The 19,236-nt window shown below is 53.5% G+C and overlaps 1 protein-coding gene and 1 long non-coding RNA gene across 8 annotated transcripts in view; one reads left to right on the top strand and one right to left on the bottom strand.

The window, feature by feature from the left end:
• PDE8A (phosphodiesterase 8A) overlaps positions 1-19,236 on the bottom strand; it is a 106,572-nt gene that overhangs the window by 4,095 nt on the left and 83,241 nt on the right. For all 4 annotated transcript variants that reach the window (XM_019743466.2, XM_019743465.2, XM_019743464.2 and 1 more), the window contains 11 exons: positions 17,532-17,614; positions 15,866-15,917; positions 15,721-15,763; positions 8,816-8,893; positions 5,861-5,931; positions 5,464-5,628; positions 4,474-4,522; positions 4,141-4,276; positions 2,676-2,874; positions 1,867-2,084; positions 229-361 (listed from right to left, as the gene is read on the bottom strand). In XM_019743466.2, the coding sequence (XP_019599025.2) occupies positions 229-361; positions 1,867-2,084; positions 2,676-2,874; positions 4,141-4,276; positions 4,474-4,522; positions 5,464-5,628; positions 5,861-5,931; positions 8,816-8,893; positions 15,721-15,763; positions 15,866-15,917; positions 17,532-17,614 (1,227 nt within the window). The remainder of the gene's footprint in view (positions 1-228; positions 362-1,866; positions 2,085-2,675; positions 2,875-4,140; positions 4,277-4,473; positions 4,523-5,463; positions 5,629-5,860; positions 5,932-8,815; positions 8,894-15,720; positions 15,764-15,865; positions 15,918-17,531; positions 17,615-19,236) is intronic.
• Positions 1-19,236, top strand: part of LOC109453629 (uncharacterized) — a 46,441-nt gene that overhangs the window by 20,350 nt on the left and 6,855 nt on the right. Inside the window, exons 2-4 of one of the 4 annotated variants that reach the window (XR_012491464.1) lie at positions 5,321-5,525; positions 6,097-6,178; positions 7,507-8,476. This is a non-coding gene — a long non-coding RNA (uncharacterized LOC109453629). Of the gene's footprint in view, positions 1-4,269; positions 5,526-6,096; positions 6,774-7,449; positions 8,477-19,236 lie in introns of those variants that run through there. The other 3 variants (XR_012491466.1, XR_012491465.1, XR_002138342.2) reach the window with 3 other exon arrangements.

The raw sequence follows: 19,236 nt of genomic DNA, 5'->3' as shown, positions 1-19,236 counted from the left end.
GCACAGTGGGGAGCAGCTGGTGAGAGACCCCCAGGGCTGCAACTGACCCCAGGATGCCCAAAAGGAGGGGAATGGTCCGCCCTTCTAAACTTTCACCGTCCCTTCAGAGGTTTTGTTTCGTTTTGTTTTTCTACCAAGTTGTGGCACTTTCAGTAATTTAACCAGTGGAAATGACATTCAGTAGGGCTGAGCCCCACACAGGCTCTCTTGGCAGCCACGCTCTCTTACCTTGTTTTCTTCTAGCGCCGCCAAGGGCTTGGTGACACTGTTGACAAACTTGTTGACATGCTCGAAATGCTTTGTCATCTCTGTGGCCAGGACCATGTCAATCACCGCCTGCCGCAGCGTCCGGTAGTCGTTCCTGTGTCAGACGACATACAAGAGGTTGCTGCAGACACGACCCAGTCCAGGGTGACAGGCACTCAGGAAAGCTGTGACTGAGGATGTGTAGCTGTAGCTGAAGTGCCAGTGGCACTGGGGTCTCAGGGTAGCAAGGGGAACCCCAGCAACAGAAGCTCAAGTCAGAAGCTTAAGGGCAGGACCTTCCAGAAGTGATGACCGCTTGTCACCCTATAGGGTCAGGCACGTGGTTTTTAGAAGGTAGTCGGGGTGAACAAGCTGCTCTCTGTGGTCATGGAGACTGTACCCCACACGGAGACCCAACTTTAGTGCCAAGGAACTTAGAGGGGAGACCTTCTGACAGCTGAGAAAGTCACAGGCAGTGCTCGAGACTTCTTCCTCCAGCCCTTGTTTTTATGTAATTTATAAAAATTTGTTTTTTTGAGGTATAGAGAATATGAAACCTGTATTCTGTTCCTATCAGAGGTTACTGATAGGTATACAAGTTACTAGGAATAAAACCTATTTAACGCCACCTCTGAAATTCTAGAATGTGGCAAAGGGGAGTTTAGTAAAATCAGGAGTCTCCTTTTTAAAAAATCCAAATTAATAAGTAGTCCTCATGACAACACTTTTTCCTTCTTTGGCTGATCTGGTATTAAGCCCCGTCCTGTATCAGGCATCACGCCAGACGCTGAGGGGACAGCGGTGCACAGAAGCTTAGGAACTGAGTCAGCTATTAGGCCAATAATGAGAAATATTTTTAAAATGTGACAAGTGCTACCAAGGAACTTGGGACTGAATAATTAACGTGAGGGGTCAGAGGAGTGATGTGTGAATAGAGAACGAGGAGCAGTTCGCTGGGTGCAGGAGGCAGAGGGGAGTGTTCCAGACAGAGATGGAAGACGACAGCTTCTCTGAGTCTCTAAAAGCTCGAGATGTCAGCATTCTACTTCCTTGTCTGGAAATGTCAAGACACAAAGTTGCCGAACCTTGAAAACACTGTGCCAAGTGAAAGATGCCAGTCACAAAAGAGCACAGATTGGGTATGTGTCCGTTTACGTGAAATGTCCACGAGTGGCAAATCATGGAGACAGGAAGGACGTCAGTTTGGGGGGTGGGTGAGGCGTGGCTGCTAATGCGTTTGAGGCTTTTAGGACGTAAAAGTAACCTAAAATTGATTGTGGTGATGATTGCACTCTGAATACCGGGGGTGCCACAAAAATGTTTACAAGGGGACACTTTGGTCAGCGCGGCTCCAGCAGTAGCTTGCCGTCATCAGAAGTGTGTGGACGCGGATGGGAGCCACTCTGAGCCCCTCTTTTCACTGCAGAAGTCACACGTGGCTTGTACTCATCTTTCGTGATCGGTATATATTATTACAATTTTAATGCAGCTTTCCTTTCTAAAAATGTATATACATTTTTGGGGGCACCCTCTGTATACGAGAGACCACTGGATAGGATGTGAATTGATCTCGATAAAGCTGTTAGGAGGAGACCGCCGTGCTTTTCTGCCCACGCTTACCTCTGCATGTTTCTGAAGATGTTGCACTGTTCGTGTCGTGTGGTCAGCTGGAAGGCCAGGGCCGCGTGGTGGCTCTCCAGCACGGCAGTGTCATTGTACAGGATGGCCAGCTCGCTCCCGGCGTTGCACAGGAAAGAGTTGGTTCTCCCAGGGTGATCCACGTCATGAATGGTGGCCGCGATGAGAGCGGCGGCCTCATCGACTGGATCTAAACTTTGCTGAGAACGAGAGATCTTTCAAAACTGGGGCACCGCGTTGAGAGCAAGGAAGCCTTATGTAAGTGTTCTTTCTGCCCTGTTTAACGTGAGAATATTTCAGATTTCTATTATGCAAATCCAGTTTCCCTACCCCTACTGTGACATCCTGGATTAGGAAACATTCCCAGATTCTCAGGATCACACAAGCTAAGGACTTACCAGCTGCAAAGCGTCCTCAGCAGAGAGGAGTAAATGGGTGGATTTTACGATGTGAGTCACATCTCAATAAATGCTATTAAAATTGTTTTCAGTTAGCTTTCCCTGAGTCTGAGAGGACAGGCAGGGCCCTTAGGTGGCTGCACGTGTCTGTAGGTTCGGAGCGAGACCCCAGAAGCATCGCCTTCTCCCGTTTTTGCTAGATTTCTCCCTGGGACCAACTCCTGCTCCTCATACCCCGTGGAATGCTGGGGTTGTGTCCTGAGTTAACACATTGACTCCCCAGAGCCCTCCCGCGGCTACAGCCTTCCTGGGCCGGGCTGCTCGTGTGGGGACGGTCGCTCCTGAGCAGCCGCACCGCGTGGTGGGGGCGGAGGCAGCAGCAGCACAGCTCACCTTGATCCTGTCCCTGCAGAGGAAATAGGCCGTGGCGTGCAGCACGTCGGCGGAATGCGTAGAATTGTGGTAGGGGTTAGAGGAGTGGTAATTGGCTTCGATAATTTGTAACCACGATCTCAGCGTTGTCTCGGAGCAGTTTAAGAACTCACAGATTCCAAAGCGAGCAAAGATTTTGAGACCAAGATAAATTAGAGGCCTAGAGAGAAAAAAGATTCATACATCGAAATGCAGCCGAGAAACAGGCTGAGTGTCTCCAGCCCTGAACAGGTTCAGATACAACAAGCAAACCCGAGTCAGATTTCAGAGTGGGGAGCACGCAACGTGGCGTGTGCCTGTGGCCTCGGGGCTCTTGGCCCCACTGGCCGGCTGAGGTTTGCTCCCCGTGCCTCCTCCTCACTCGTGGATTCCTCAGCATGTGCGTGTTTGTCACCAGGCTTAACTTGTGGCACCTTGAACCCTATCTTCTCCTTAGGACTCTGGCTAATGGTGGGTGCTGAGCATGGAGGTTCCCCTCAGAAGGGGACCCACTCACTGCCAAGTCGGGCAGCCTCCCTTGAGAAGCCACCCGCTCCAGCACCCGGCCTCTGGCTTGGAAGGTCACACTGCTCAGAAGGGTCTGAGGTGATCAGGCCAATGGGACCTGCCCTGGCCCGATGCACGTGTCACCTGCCAGGCGCATGCTTTCCCCCCGTCCATGCCGTGTCGGGTGCGTGGAAGCAGACAGAAGGCTGACTCAGCGTGAGCTGGGCCGGGGCTGTCCACGGACACTAAACCCAGGCTGGGATGCGACGTGATGCGTTACCCCGTGGTTATTCCAAGAGAGCACCCCACTCCTCTCCTGCCACTGCCTCTGTCACCCTGAAGGGTGGCCTGGCTGGCATCCGCCGTGACATCTGTCTCCTGTGCGCCTGGCCAGCCAAGCCCCTTCAGCTAACAGTCCTGGTCCAGCCAGGAGGAAACGGAAGGTCCCCATCCTCCCGCTCTGGTCACATCCAGCCGAGGATGACTGGAGTTTTGGGTCTCCCCACGCCTGTCACTGAGCACAGCAACTCAGATCAGGGGACAGCTCCTCTCAGATGTCTGTGTTTGTGCATTTCTCGTTTTTAGTGTTAGACTCTGGGTGGGGTCTGTGCCGCCATCTCAGTATGTGACTACTGAGAGAAATCCACATCCGTATTTTTAAGAAAAAACACTGCCATGTGGAGCAGTAAGCTCCTTGCGCAATTTCACTTTCCCTGAGTCGGCTGCCTTCAGGAGGCCTGAACCCTGGCTTCCCTCCGATCCCCTTGTTGAGGCCCAGGCCCCGGGTGACACAGGGACACCTGCTGCCCTGCCAGTCTTTCCTGAGCCTCCTTCCCCGGGGACCAGGGCCCGGCTCTGCAGAACCCACACTCCCGGGGGCTTCCTGCACAGGCAGGCCCTTGGCAACGTGCTCTGCCTGCTGAGCTCCCCGCGCGCCCACCTTTTGTGCGTGACCGCCTCCAGCTCAAAGATGTTGAAATCCCAGCACTCGTCCTTGTCCATGGCCCGGGCTATCCGCGACGGGACGTCATGAAGGGACGCGGGCACTATCAGACTGCTGGGGACCTGCTGCAGGTCTGCAAAGGCACGTAATGTGGAGAAGTAACCATGGCGTCACTGTTTCTGCACAAGAACAGTGCTTTGTTTCTGCGCTCGGAGAACACACCAAAAAGCTGCTGACTAATGAGAAAAACTATCGGAAAAATTGATTTTCATCACTGAAGCGTGACTTTAATGTAATAGTGAGCCAAAACTTTAAAAAGGAAAAACTTACTTTTTGTTGAAAGAACATATTCATTCCCAGATAGTCTTCGCAAACCATCCTGGTAAAAATCAAGGAAACAAGAAAAGGAGAAGTCACAACTATTCTTTCCTTCCTGAGGCCGCAGGACAGGGCCCCAGAGAGCAGCTACAGGCAGCCCTGTCCATCACTGCGCCCACAGCTGCCTCGGGATCACCGCCCTGGTCACCACCGCTCGTGGTCACTCCCCGGAGAGCGCAAGCCTGACGCTGCGAGGACTGGCTGAAGCAGGGGCAGGACAGCCCCCGGGGCCAGCTGGCACTTGGGACAGTTTGGTTTCTTCCATAAGACACCCCTCTGCCCTTGACCCTTGCCCCCCTCGTCACCCTAATGGACGCCAGGCTTCCTCTGGGAAGCTGGATTCTTCCTCGCTCTGCAAGCACCCTCACTCCACCCAGCAGACTTGCGGGGCTGCTCCCAGACCACCAGCACGAAGGGGACAAACAGCGATGCAATGACAGCTGCTCTTCCCTAGTGAGACCCCTATACTAGCTGGGCTGGAGGAGGCATCCAGGACCCCTCAAGAGCCCACGTACAAAGCCCTCTTCTGGGGAAATAGGCCCAAGCCTTTCCTTCCCACGGAGTCACCACACAGGGTGTCAGGAGGGAACGCCTGCCCCTCCGCTGCGGCTGCTTTAAACATACTGTCTTTTCGGTTTGTTAATGTGGTGTGCAGCATTTCGTCTATGTCTGTTTTTCTGCCCCCGTTTTCAGAATGAAGTTTTATTGACATAAATTACTCGTAGCACGCCTAACCCCAAATAGAGCACCGGCTCAGCAGACTGTCTGGAAAACTCTCCTCCCTTTGTTCCACACCCAGGTCCCTGGGTGGAAGGCAGCAGATGGGTGATGGTGTGGACAGAGGGCAGCGAGCCCGGGTGACGTGCAGAGAGCTCGGCGTGGCAGCCCATGAGCAGGTCCCCGGAGCACAGACAGGCGGCAGCCTGGCCAGTTTCTACTCACAGACATGAGGCCCCCGACCAGGTCGCTGGCATGAGGATCGTCGTCCTTAGCACCGAACTGCGGTGAGTATAGTTCAGTGGTTCTTAGAATTTCCAGCACGCGGTCCAAGGCTTCTATCACAGGCATGGGGCTGTTTTCCTGGGCAGCACTGATGATATTGATTACCTACAATAATGAAAGACAAGAGTTGTTATAACTTTAAAAACAATGGGACAGCCAGGCTGGCCAGGCCGCTGAAGGATAACAGACGAGGTGGCTGTTCCCGCCACATGCCCTCTGCAGAGGAAGCAGCTCCACATCACAGGGCAGCGCTGGGATGGTCACGGGTCCCTGCTTCTCCCCAGTGGGGACGATCAGCGGGGAGAAGAGGGGTTGTCTGTGCTCGTGGAGGCCTCACCTTGGTGATGGGCGCCTCGATGGTCATGGAATGAATCCGGGCCATGGAGGAGTGTCGTCTCTGGCTGGCTCCTGTGGACACAGCACATGAGCAGACATCAGGACAGGCACAGCCGAGGGCTCCGTGCCCTCCCCCAGCCCCGGCCTCAGTGTGCCCGCTGCACCGGGGGGTAGGAGCAGGACCACATGGTCGCTGACCAGCCTGGCTCCTGGCCTGACCAGCTCTGCTTCCTTCAGTTCTAGGCACAGGATGCACGTGCCCCCAGACCGAATGTCTGATGTCACCGGCCAGAGAGAAAACAGAGGAGACGACAATCTAGTAAGCCAAGGCCAAACAGTCTCTTTCGTGTGTCTAACAATAAGGCTTTATAACTATGCAGCTTGCCACTCTCCGGGCGTGAAAGTATTTTGGAAGACAGTTACACAGACTCTTTGTTTCATATGTGGCAAAGCGATAAATACAACTCATCACGAACTGAAATACATGAATTTCTGGTTATAGTTTTCAAGGCAGCCTTTGCTGCTTTCCACTGTTGTGCTTTATCTAGACTAATTAGGTAAATACCTCAAATAAGGCAAGCAGAACCGCTTAGGCTCTAGGCGGTGCTCCTGTCAAGGTGGGGTTCCTTTGGGGTGGGTGGTGGGGGAACCTGGGCACTGACCAGGAAGGAGAAAATAATCAGAGTTCTGTCTGTCCCCCTGAAAGTCCTTCTGTCAGGCCAAATACTCTGTACCACAGACCTTGCAGGACCACAGTCTAGTGTAGCAGCTTTGTGTTTCCAGATTGAGGCCGAAGGAGAAACACTGCTAGGTTGAGCAATGCTAATTTGGTGACCAGCATATGGTTGTCAACTTTCCATTGTACCCAACTGGTCATTAAACCAAAAATAAAAACCACTATTATTTTATCACCATATCATGAAATGACTTGTTCTCATTTAAAAATGTAATGAAAGTGACATGCTTACAAAAAGCAAATAGTATAAGTACAGTAAAGTTAGAAAAAGAAAAGGTATAAAGATTGTCGTGACTCTGAATGCGGAAATGTCCAAAAGAACATACAAACTCCATTCTTGGGATCACTGAGTGCTAGCAGCAGAGGGGGAGGGGGAGGGGAGGGGATCCCAAGACAGTTCCCTTCCCAGGATGGCTACAGCTCAGCAATGGGCCTTCTGCTGTCCTGCGCTCTCCACAACTACGCCCTGTACTGCGCCCTCATACTCCCCCCCCAGAAAAAGAAAACTGCAGACTATGTATGTGTGTACTTCGTGTTCCCTCCTCCCAGACCTTGCACGCGTGTGTGTGCTCTCCTCCCTGCTCCCAGACCACAAATACATGTGTGCTCTCCTCCGTGACAGACACCAACAATGCATACTGTAACTTGTTCCACTTGGTGGCCAATGGATTTACGGTCCTAGCAACAAGTGGCGGCCTCCGTGGCAAAGGTGTGTGTGTGAGTGCAGTGGTGTATGTGTATATTTTTATTTATTTTCCATTGCTGTATTGGGTAGTGGTTATATGAGTGTAGAGAACTATCAAAACTCATTAAACTGAACACTTAATACCTGAACTTTGATATGTAAATTATAGAGCAAAAAGAAGAGTGGTTAAGAAGCAAAAACATAAAGCACAACGTTTAACTCGTAGAGAGAAATGGACAAAGTCATCCAAAGGCTGAGAAGTCAGTGTGGGTGAGGACAGCTGCGGGCATGTGACCTGGCCCCTGCCCTGCCCTGATCAGGGGCTGTGACAGTGACAGCCACCATGAAGACAATGGCTGCTACGCTGCTCTCACCAGACAACACACACACTCCTCTGTGGACAATGGAATTGTCCCCATTTACAAGGAGGAAATGGAACCACAGAAGTCTGGCCCTAGGCTGCATGGACGTCGATGACACCAGGACTTGACTGGTCACTGTGACGTCAGAGCCCACGTCCTTCCTGGGCCTCCACAGGCCCCCACACTGCCGCCCTGCCGGTGCCGTCCACCCTGCTCTCCAAGCAGGAGTGGGACACACAGCACGGCTTCCGACCCTCACACAGACCTGTGAGGGGTCCCGGCAAGCACCGGATCTCCAACATGTAACCCAGTTGCTGTTGCTCAGTGAGTCTCACATGCCCAAGTGCACGTCCCCTCCCCACCCAAAGCTAGGATTCTAGGGCAAACTGCACCCCACAACGAAACACAGTAAGTCCTCACTACTGCTGCTGATACGTTCTTGGAAACTGCAATTTTAAGCAAAACGATGTGCAATGAAACCAGTTTCACCCAAGGCTAATTGATAGAAACAAGAGTTAAGTTCCTACTGCCTAAGAAAGAGGACTAAAAACAAGTAAGATTATTTTCCAACCCACTTATTCCAGTTCAGGGTCGTAGGGGGCGCTGGGCCACCTCCCAGCAGCTCAGGCCACAGGTGAGCCCCCACCCTGGACAGGACGGCCTTGCATCGCAGAGCCACCCACCCCCACAGTCATCAGACTGGGACAGTTGAGACACCTCGTATGCACATCTTTGGGGAGAACATGGACAGCCAGTCGCCCTGCCAGGAATCCACTTTTTTCCTTGTCATCATTGCAACAGACGATGTTGAATAAAACTGTTATTTGAGGACCAGCTGTATGTTGTTAAGAATTTTCAAATCCATCACTCTTATAATTACAACAGGTAAACTGACCCCTTCTGCTCTTACACTTCAGGAAATCAACTATTGAATAGGTAGTAAAATACACCCACTTTTGCCTCTTTATTCCCTAACTCCATCAAAAGGCTCAGAGTGGAGCCCACTGGCAGGAGTTGGGGGAGAGAGAGAAATGACACAGGTTGCTGGGGGGGGGGGTCCCTTCCTGAACTGGAGGTGTACAGTGACCCGGAGATAAGGTGGGGAGCAGCGCAGGGTCTGCATGTGTCCGACGCTGTGTGATACTCTCTTCCCCTCTTGTGTTTGGCACCTACCTTCACTCGCTCGCGTGCCACTAGCTCTGATGTCTAGTGAGCTTTTTCTCTTGTCTCTCTGTTTGCCAGACTGATTATCTGTGGAAGGAAATTATAAATCACCTCGTCAAAGGGATTTTTATTTTTAGCATCATATTAGGAAAATTACTAATCTAAAAATGTTTTAAGCAAAACTTAATTACAACACCATGTAAGATAACACAAAAATCAGCCTAGCACAGAGATGTGAACGCTGAGGTTTTAAGGAGACTTTCTCAATGTCCCACCTGCTACCATCACAAACAAGTGCTTTACAGTTTCCAGGTGGTGATACAATTCAAGGAAAAACTAGCAGAAATGAACTCAGGAGAGTTACTCCTATTACAACCTACATAATTGTATAAACAGTAGGAAAATTTTCATCCGTATCCACACTTGCCCCAAAGGAAAAAATACATATTTTATGTATTCTTTCTACAACACATGATCTAAAATGCCCCAGGGAAGAACGTGCCTCTTTTTGAGGGTAGTAGAGGGAATATGTACTGGATTGGGGTATGTGTGAAAGCACAGCGTCTCTTTCTCCCCGTCTGACCCCACTTTCTGTGAACGGCACCACTGCTCTCCTCAGACCCTGACCCCACGCCAATCGATGACGAGGCAGAGTTGACCTTCCTGCCCCCTCTGCCATGTGAGGCGCTGAGCCTCTCCAACCTGTCCCCATTTCACAGACGAGGAAACTGGAAGCTGCGTGCTGGTGAGTGAACGCAGCCGGAGCTCTGCCTCTGGTCTTTCTTCCCACCTGCAGGGTGCGTCTTCCCCGCCCTGCTCCGGCTTCCTCACCTGAAGCCCTAACAAGCAGGGCCCGGATGCAGGCCTTTGGCAGCCCCACTCTCAAGACACTTCATTTGCTATTTGCTACACTGTCTTCTACACAGGCACTGACTGGACTGGTCAGTCACCGCGGCCTCCATGTTGCGACATCTGAAGGACACAATTCAGTTCTCACCTGACGTGACTAGACTGTGGAACCAGATGCAAGTGACCACTCTGGAAACTCCCAGTTTGCACAAGTCCACGCTCCCCCGGTTTTCCTTCCTGACTCCCTCTTCCTCTGTCCTTAGTCCTTCTCTTCTGGGACAATCCCTCTGGGAGAGCCCATCCTTCCTACAGCTTTCAAATAATTCCTGTGTCGCTGTCTTATCCAGAGCTCTAGATTTGTATCTTAACTGGCCACTGGTCACTTCTGTTTGGACACCCCCCAGACACTTCAAATGAAGTCATCTTCTCCCAGATCCACTCTTGCTCCAAGGGCACTGAGCAGCATCCACATTTTTGCTGAATCTGGAGACAAGTCGTCAATGACTCCTTCCCTCCAGCCCCTCCCTCAACTGGTGGCGGCATCTACAGAATCAGTCTCCTCAACACCTCTTTAATCTGCCCCCGCGCACTCGTCATGCTCATCCAGATTATAACGACACGCTCCCTTCATTAGTCCCACTGCCCTTGACCTTGCCCCTCCAGAACTGTGATCTCTGGACCCCCTTCTTCACCAGTATGGACTATTTCTCATGTGCGGGTTCCCCTCCCAGCCTCTGCTTCGGCACAGACCGCTTACGCCCACTTGGGAGTGTCCCTCCCCCAGGCCACCTGCTTCACCTCTTTGAAAATGCAGCTAAGATATGGCCCAGGTATCATAACCCTCGGGACTTCTTCCCCGGATGGCCTCCCGACCCCACCAACACTGCTGGTCACTGCTGGCTTCGTTGTCTGTCTCCCTCAGCAGCTGGGAGCAGAAAAGTCCTTGTCTGCACTAGGTGACCGGCACTGCCTGGTGTGGATCAGACGCTCAACTGATGCGTCTGCTTCTGCAAACACCTGGAAGCGCTGGTGCACAGACAGAAGCACCATGACCGCTAACTGCTCTGGGTCCCGGGCTCCCTCGCGCCAAACCCTCCAGCACCGCAGATACAGAGGGACGTGCTGGCAGGCAGGGGCAGGGACGGGCTGGTCCTGACCACGTGGGCTGTGCCAGCACAGTTGCCTCCCACCGCGTGTCAGGATCGGCCTTGACACCTCCTCCTGCCTCTGACAAGGACACTGTGCTCCAAGTGCTCATGCCTTCAGTCACACGTCCCCTCCGCCACACACACCCTGTGTGTCTCCTGCCTCAGCTTCGTGGAGACTAAGGTCCATCAGCTTCCTGACGAGACGGCACTGGGGTCCCCGTCGTTCCTTCATTCTCCCTTTAGCCACTCAGCACACATTTACTGGCACCTACTATGTGTCAGTCCCTCAGCCGGACATTAGGGATGTGGAGCTGAGTAAGGGATGGTCTGGAGGGAACTCAGTCGTGTACAGCAGCAGTTTTGGGGAGCAGGAGCCCTGAGGAGGAAGTGGCAGATTCTCCTCTGGGACGGGGGCGCAGAGGAGACAAGCCAAGAGGAAAAGAAAATGCCTTTGCAGGTGGAGCCATGTGGCTGGAGAAGCAGCAGCTTGTGGGCCGAGGACGGGCCTGTGGCAAGAGTACAGGGAGACGCAGAGGCCTCATTTCTGCTGCACACTTTAAAGTGCCTTTATCTCTCGTAAGCACTAGGTCTCCCCCGCCGCCAACACGCACACACCCCGTCCCTACAGCACTTCTCCCTGGGGACGTGAGGGGATGAAGGCCCAAGTGTGAGGTTGACAGCCCCGGACAGAGCCGAGGACAGGCCTCCTACCTATGGGTGCAGAGAGTACGAAATGACATCTGGCCTGTCCCTGCAGAGACACCAAACAGGCCTCCACAGACCGGGGCTGGGGCACAGCACCACCTGCCATTTCCCGTCTCCGCTCTCGGTTTACAATGCAATCTCCACACTGCCCAGTTTCAGGACAGAGACATGAGCAACACGTCCTTGGGAGCCCTGGAGAAGCTGTGAGTGGTCACCACGCGGCACCCTCCCCCGCAGCAGCCGCCCCCGTTCCTGCAGGAACGCAGGGGTCTGGCAGGATGGGCTTTCTGGGTCTGAGGAAGCTGAGGAGCAGGTATCTTACGGGACTTAAGTGCCTCTGCTGGGAACACAGCAGACTTCCCGAGACCTTTCTCAGACACTCAACACTTCCAGCACCTGTGAACTGCTTGTTCTGCATGCGGACCACCCTCTCCTGGGGGGCTCACCGACCTCCAAACTGCCGAGTCCACAGCCGCTGTCAGCCCTCGTCCTGCCCGGGCGCTGCAGCCTCAGACGGGACTACTTCCTCCTCCTCCTCCTCCTCCTCAGAAAGCTCACTTCCTCCAGACGCAGGGGAGCACTCAACGCCCTCTCTGTGGTCCGTGAGGCCTGTGCCAACAGCCTGAGCCCTGGCAGCACAGGAGACTACCTGCAAGAGCACGGAAGCCCCGTCCACGCCTCCAGACCTGAGACTTGTCACGTTGCTGGCACGGCCTTTCTGCCCAGCAACTCATGCCCTGCCCTACTCATGTCCCCACTGCAGAGACAGAATGCAGGCGTCTCACAAGCAGACACGTCCCCACTGCCTGGCACCTGGTGGCCGTGCACGGAGCTCTGGCTCACACTAATGCCACGCCACGCCTCCCCCCCCCCCCCCCCCATCCTTAAATGCGTGTCGCTGGTTCCATCCTTCGCGCTGTCTTCCTGAGCTGGCCCCAGCCCAAGGCTTGGGGCACCTCCATAGGCCACCAGACACCCACTGGAATGTCCCAGGCACCGTAGATGTACTAAGTTCAAATCTAAACCCATCCTCTCTCTGGACAAACGTGCTGTTTCTCCTGCACTGTTTTCAATAGTCATCCAGGGGCCATGCCAGAAATCCTGGTGACATTCTCAGCCTTCGCTCTGTAGCCTCCTCCCAAGCTGGTCGCATGTCCTGCTACTGGTTATACCTCCTCTCTCTTGAGTGCGGTCTCTTGTGGTCTCTTTTCTCCGTGCCAGCACCATGACAGGCTTCGTAAGAAGTGCCCCTGCCACTCACCGATGACAGGGCCTCCCGGGAGGACGTGCACACTGGCCTGACCCAGGCCCGCCTGCCTCGATGATGCTTGTCCTGTCCTCTGACTGACCAGCTCACCCGTCACATGGCTGGGCAGCAGCCCCAGCTTTCCCTGCGGTGGCAAGTACTGCAGTGTGTTCCCAGGACCCCTACCTGCCATCACACAGTGCCCCCCACATTCACCTGTGTGTGCCTGACGCCAGGCTCGGGGCCCAGTGCCAACCAGCTAAAGGTGTACAGACTGAGTGTCTTTGGTGAGACACAGTATCTTGTGAAAACTGCCCTGGGCCAGGAAACAGGGGACGTGTACTGGGAATTCGTTCCTTTTTAGGACACCCAGAATCTGAGCCCCTTTTCCTGTGAGACTTCCTTTCTCCCTTCCCCAGGGAGTGGTCCACCCAAGAGCCAGGCGCCAGGGAGCCAAGGAGCCACACTGCCCGTGGTGCTGGCTGCAGCCCGCTGAGCCAGAGCCTCGGCGCAGCCACTGGTACCGGGGTGGCCCCACCGCCCAGCGCCTGAGGGACAGTGGCCCAGCTGCCCTTAGTTCCTGAGCTTTTTCTCAGACTGGTTCTTAGCTTTCTTGTCCAATCTGGGAGCCATCCCATTTCCTCTAATGAACTCCTTTTCTGCTTAACACGTTGCGTACGGCGGGGTTTAAATCCGTCGTGAAGATTCTCGTGATCCGTACGCAACGTGTTAAGAACCGACCAAGGACCCGGCTGGGCCAATGCCCGCCCAGAGCAACACAATCAGCTGAGTGTTCTGGACACAGAGCTGGTTACGCTGCCGAGGGGGCAGGAGACGATGCCAGGGCTCATCGCGTTAGGTGGGCATGGGGTCTAGAAGAGGACAGAATGGCCCAGCACGAGTGCAGTCTGGAGGACCCCTCCCCAGCTGAACTTCTGTGACCATGTCACTGATCTGCCCTCCAGTCCCAGCTGTCATTCCTGGTGGCCCTGCCTTCAGGCCCTGCAGGTTGGCTTCTGGCCTCAGCGCTCTCCTGAACCTGCCCTTCTCCAGGTGGTGAGTGAGCTGCTTGGGTGCAAAAGTCAAGGTCTCCCTCCATCTCTGGATCTGCACACCCCTCCCTCTAGGTTCCTGGGACCTCTGACCCTAATGCAGGTGGTCTCCCGGCACCTGCCTTCCCGGCTCCTTTTTCTAGCGTCTGTTCCTGGGTCACCTCAGGGTCTCCCCTCCCCTTTAACACCTCTGTCTCAATCTCATTAGTTCTGTATCTGAGCTACTTGGTGATGCTTTGCTGGCCAGCAAAACGTACACGTCCCGTCCTGCTCCCTGCAGCGCTAGGGCCCAGCCAGTATGCGAGTGAACACACACCCAGGCCCTTCCATCCGTGTCCCCCAGCCGGGCCGCCACACCTGTCCAGGCTCCACACCACCCTCCGACCGCTCTTCCTTGCTTTCCTCTCGCTGGCCCCACACCATCATTGCACTGGGCCCGTCTTCCTCCAGTCGTCACCTTCTGATGCCCTGGGTGCCATTTCCTCTCCTCCAGACCATGGTGATGTTGGCATCCCTGTGCCCAGTCCCTCCTTCCACGCAGTGTGTCACACGTGAGCTTCTTAGAGCTCAGACGTCATGCAATTCCCTACTCCCACTGTCTACAGACGAAAATCCCCGTTTCCTGCCCAGCGTGGAGGGATCCTTCCGGATCCCAACTCCTCTTCCCGCACTGACCCTTCAGACCAGTCAGAGTTAATCCTTACTCTTTCTAGAACACACTGTACTGCCCTCTCCTGTGCCCGTTCTTACTTCTACCCTCCTCTTATGCACGTGCACGTGGCCCTGTCGGGCAGTCTCCCCTCTTCCTCTGGCCGCGGCACCACTGGTCCTTCCTCAGCCCCCACTGATCTCTTCACTTGCTGTGTGTTCCTTGGTATCAACCTGTCTCTTCACATAAAGCCCTGATCACCCTTGGGGCGCCCACGAGAACTGCCCCAGCACATGCTCGGGGCTTCTGGAGCCAGCCACTTGGATCAGGTGCCAGCTCTGCCACTTCCTAGATGGATACCCGCAGGCAGGTCAGTCAGCCTTCCGGTTTCCTTATCTATAAAGAAGGAGCTTCGGCTATAAAACGCCTACCTACCCACTGGGATACCGCAGGCCTTCAATTAAACACAGCACAGTGGCTTGTACACAGTAAACACGTGGCACCATTTCTAGAGTGAATGAATGAACTGTCTGGGGCTGCGGAAAGCATGTCCCCCACGACTGAAGGGATGGAAGACAGGCCAGCTGGGCCCTGGGGCCCTGCCCAGGCACAGCTGGATGCCCGCTGTGGGGGTGTGGCACCCCAGTCTGCCGGTGCGCTGTGGTCTGTGTCTGGAGGGGACCTGCCCCACCCAGCGCAGCCCGGCCCCACTCAGTGAGGCCGTGGTACATGCAGGAAGCAAACAGACTGGTCCAGGCGGGAAACCACGTGCATTAACAGATGCGGGAGGAGCGGCGGCCAGGGCACAAAGCAGAGGAGGAGACAGATACGGGGCGAGGCAAGTCTGACGGGTCCAGACGCTCCCTGCAGGCAGGTGGGGACCGACTGCTGTCAGGAGATGAAGATGTCCCCCTGCTAAAGTACTGCATCGGACCCCCAACACCACTGCCTCTTACTGCACAGGCCAGGCCACCAAACCACACTTCACTCAACGCGTCTTCACGTGAAGTTCGTGCATTTGAGGTGACCAGTTCTCTCCCCACAAGCGGAGACCCACCCCAGGACACCTGCCAGAATGCCACCAAGTGCTCAGGTCCTTGGATGCACAAAGCAGCCTGGGGAGCTAGGGAGAGAAGGGTCACCACGGTGCCTGGAAATACAGTCCCACCAATGTACTGGGCAAGCTGGCCAGAGCAAGGGTCTGATTTCACGTTATTTTTGTCAAAGGCTCAATGAACCCTAAGAATGAATATGGGGCACCATACCTGTGTGAGTGTCAGACTGAACACATTCAGTTATTTTCTCAGCCTAAAAATGAATTTCAAAAGCCGTTAGTTCTGATTGCCTAGGGAAGCGAGAGTGGAATCTTGCTGGGGTGCAGCTGGGGTCCCCAGGGTTCTCCTTACATACCTTATTGCTGCCACTGCACACTCTGATAATGGACACATAGTGTCTAATTTTTCTGCAAGTAGAAAACAATGCATTATTTCTCTCCCAGCTCTCTACTCGGACGGACGGACGGATACGTAGCTACTTTTTCATTATGAAAAGAGCATCTCTTTTTAAAAATGCGCCAAGTGCTCTGAAAACACTGCTACGGTTCGTGGTTCGTGGCCAAGGCCACCAGTAAACAAGCGTCTATGAACACCCTGTGGTATTTCTGTAGAAGAGACGTTGACTCTTCAAAATAAAAACAACAAAATCCTAAGTCATCGCAGCATACAATAACAAAGACCTATGTTTAAAAGAATGTACTGCATGTTAACCGCCCAGAAGCCTGCGATGCCTTAACGTGTTTCATTTTCCCAGCCCTGCTACTCATGCTCCGCTTCACATTCCTCTGAGCCATCTGCTCAGTCCTTCACGGAAACAGCCGAGGCCACGCTGGGGCCCTTGGTTAGCGGTTAGCATAGCAGGGAGCCTAAGACAAAGCACCAGGGCTTATCTCAGAAGCTGCTGACTCTCCTCACTTATTGTCCTCGAGTGTTTTTTTCCTTCAGTTTTTCCCCTTGATAATCAAATCCCTATATACTTATCACACAAAAATTTGGAAAGGACATAAAAAGGCAAAGAATCAGAACAGAGAGCCCACACAGACCCGGCTCCCTGAGGCAACCGCCAACTGGTGCCCAAGCACGTGAGCTGTGCCGTCACACAGAGGTCCCGGCCGGCTCTGCCAAGCGCCGGCACCCGGCCCCGGGGCCAGAAACCTCGCGTCTAAGCCTGTTTCCTCATCTGGGAAATGGAGATGGTCGCAGTGCCGCCAGCACAGGGCTGTGGTTAGGATGAAATGAAGTGACGTGCCCCGGCGCTGAGAGCCTGCCCAGGGAGGGAAGTCTCAGTGCCCAGCAGCAGCTCTCAGAACCGCCATCGCCACACCTCCTCCTATCCAGTTTTCCTTCTTCCACTTCGGTGATTGAGATCTTACACTAGATAGGATTTTACCTTTTCATTTTCACACTTCTCATAAGCATTTTTCCTGGTAAATGACTTTTCCATGGTCATTTCTAATGCTTGCACATTTTACTGTTGGGTGCTCTACGATTCATATTCGTAATTTCTGACTGTTCCTATTATTTAAGATAGAGTCTGAAACAAATCACAGGAGATTTTTAAGCTCCCGATGTACACTGCTTTCCAATCTGCAGTCACACCTGTTTTATATGAGTTTCCACAGAGGGTAGTAGTATTTAGCATATCCTTACCTAACTTGATAGGTCTATGCAGCAATAACACATAGGCTGTCAAATCAAACAGAAATCTTTTAAATGTAGGGAATTCACCAGTCAGCGTGCTTAGCACACAGCTTAATAAAGTGACATTCTGATTTACTACATCAATCCCCTGGGTGTCTGTGCAGCTTAAGCAAGAGCATCCAGAGTCTGGTGGCTCTGGGTCACCAGATGGAGGGTCAGTCTGCAGCCATGGGAGGCCACCGTGGAAGGCCATTCTTGGGTGACACCTGACCTGTTACAAGTCTTTCAAATTTCTGCATGCAGTTCTTAAGTATTCAAAGCACATTTTACAACAAGCTAAACATGGTACATGGACTGGAAAACTTGTTTTTTCCACTTACCCTCCCTGTCCAACGACAGGTATTATCTTCACATTTTGTTGTACATTATCTCCGTTTTGGGCATAGTAAATTCCTTGCCACTCCTATAAATAGAACATAAGCATCATTATACTTTGTGTTCAAACATAAACCCAAGAATATTTCTACTCCAGATTCTGATTCATTTACCGTTGCTAAGGCAGTTAGGATAACAGCGAGCCCAGCCCCAAACACAGCTGTGAGCAAGCTGACAATTCTGCCTCAGCCTCCCAAGCCCGTCTCCTCCTGGGCTGCTGACAAAAGCCAGGTCAACACAGTCTAAGTGGGCATATGCTTTCTGTGGCCCACAAGTGAAGAGCATTCGCTCAGCGCAGCACACAGGCTCCTCCTACCAGGGGCAGGGGGCGGGGGGCAGGGGGCAGGGACGTGGCCGCTGGCCCTCATTAGGGAGAAGGAGAACTGGGACCAGGCAGAGAAGGGAATATTCTGTGGCCACTAGCAAGGTGTGGGCCACTGCCACCCTCTGGGAGGGGTTTCAGTCCCTCCGCAGGTGGGGTGGGGGTGATGAGGTAACCGCCAGGGCTGGGCTCAGGTACAACAAAGAGGTGAGACCTCATGAGCCAGGGCTGCAGTCGCAGTAGTCGTGCTCTCAGGGCAGACAGGATTAGGGACTCTCAGAACAGAGGTTCATGTGTGGGACCCGATTGCAGTGAGAGAACGGGCTGCAGGGGTGGCAGGAGGAGACCGGGAAGGAGCTAGTGTGTCACCACCTACAGGGTTCTGAATTCCTCCCAGAGTCACCAAGGGCCCGTAAGCTGTACCATCCCCTAAAACCCCCTGTAGGACACGGAACCCCCAGGGTGTTCCAGAACCTCCTTGACCTTCCAGGGTCCCTGAGGACCTAGAGCTGACCCAGGCAGAACATCCCCCGTGGCAGCCTTGGTGTCTTAGCTCTAGTCTCCTGTCCAGGCCCCTGTCCAAGGTCAATCCTGCAGTCTTCTCTGCTGGGGCCGGGGCAACCTGCATGCAAAGGCCAAGGATAAAATCTCATCGTCAGACTCCGGGAAAAGTGGGTCTAGGAGAAACCAAGACTCTGACAGAGCAAAGGATGGTTCCCGATGTTCCCTGTTGCAATTCTGAAAACAACGGGAACCAGAGAAGGACTGAGGGAAAAACTGGCTGGAGAGCGCAGCTCGGCGCTGACTTGCCCTGGAGCAGAAGTGAGGTGCGAGCTTCACTCAGTTCTGAGGGGAGACAGCCTGTGCTGGAAACAGGCCAGGAGGAAGCAGGGATGCTGGGGCAGGAGGTCACCCTGTCCTCCAGGACACATATCGACCTCTGGGGGCGGCAGCAGACAGGTCTGCATCCCTTCTGAAGCTCACCATCAAGGGAAGTATAGGGAGCCGACTGTGGTGATGGCTGCAAAACTCTGTGAACGTACCAACCACTGAACTGTATATTTTAAATGGGTCAACTGTGAGGTATGTGACTTCGCTCAAGAGCTGTTAGATTTAAAAAAAACACACACACACAAAAAACGGAGAAATATGGGAGACCAATTCAATCAATCAGCACTTTAAGAAATATGTTCAGGATTTTCTGCTCCAGTCCTCTCTGAATGGCTGCCAGAACCCAAACAAACGTGTAAGAGGCCATGTCAGCCAAAGCTGAACAGTCCAGCTAACAGAGCAGGACAACTTAGCAACGACTTTACTTGGAGAGCAGA

Source organism: Rhinolophus sinicus, linkage group LG13, assembly GCF_036562045.2.
Source record: "Rhinolophus sinicus isolate RSC01 linkage group LG13, ASM3656204v1, whole genome shotgun sequence".
NCBI classification, from domain to species: domain Eukaryota; kingdom Metazoa; phylum Chordata; class Mammalia; order Chiroptera; family Rhinolophidae; genus Rhinolophus; species Rhinolophus sinicus.
This window is presented reverse-complemented; position numbering and strand designations above follow the sequence as displayed.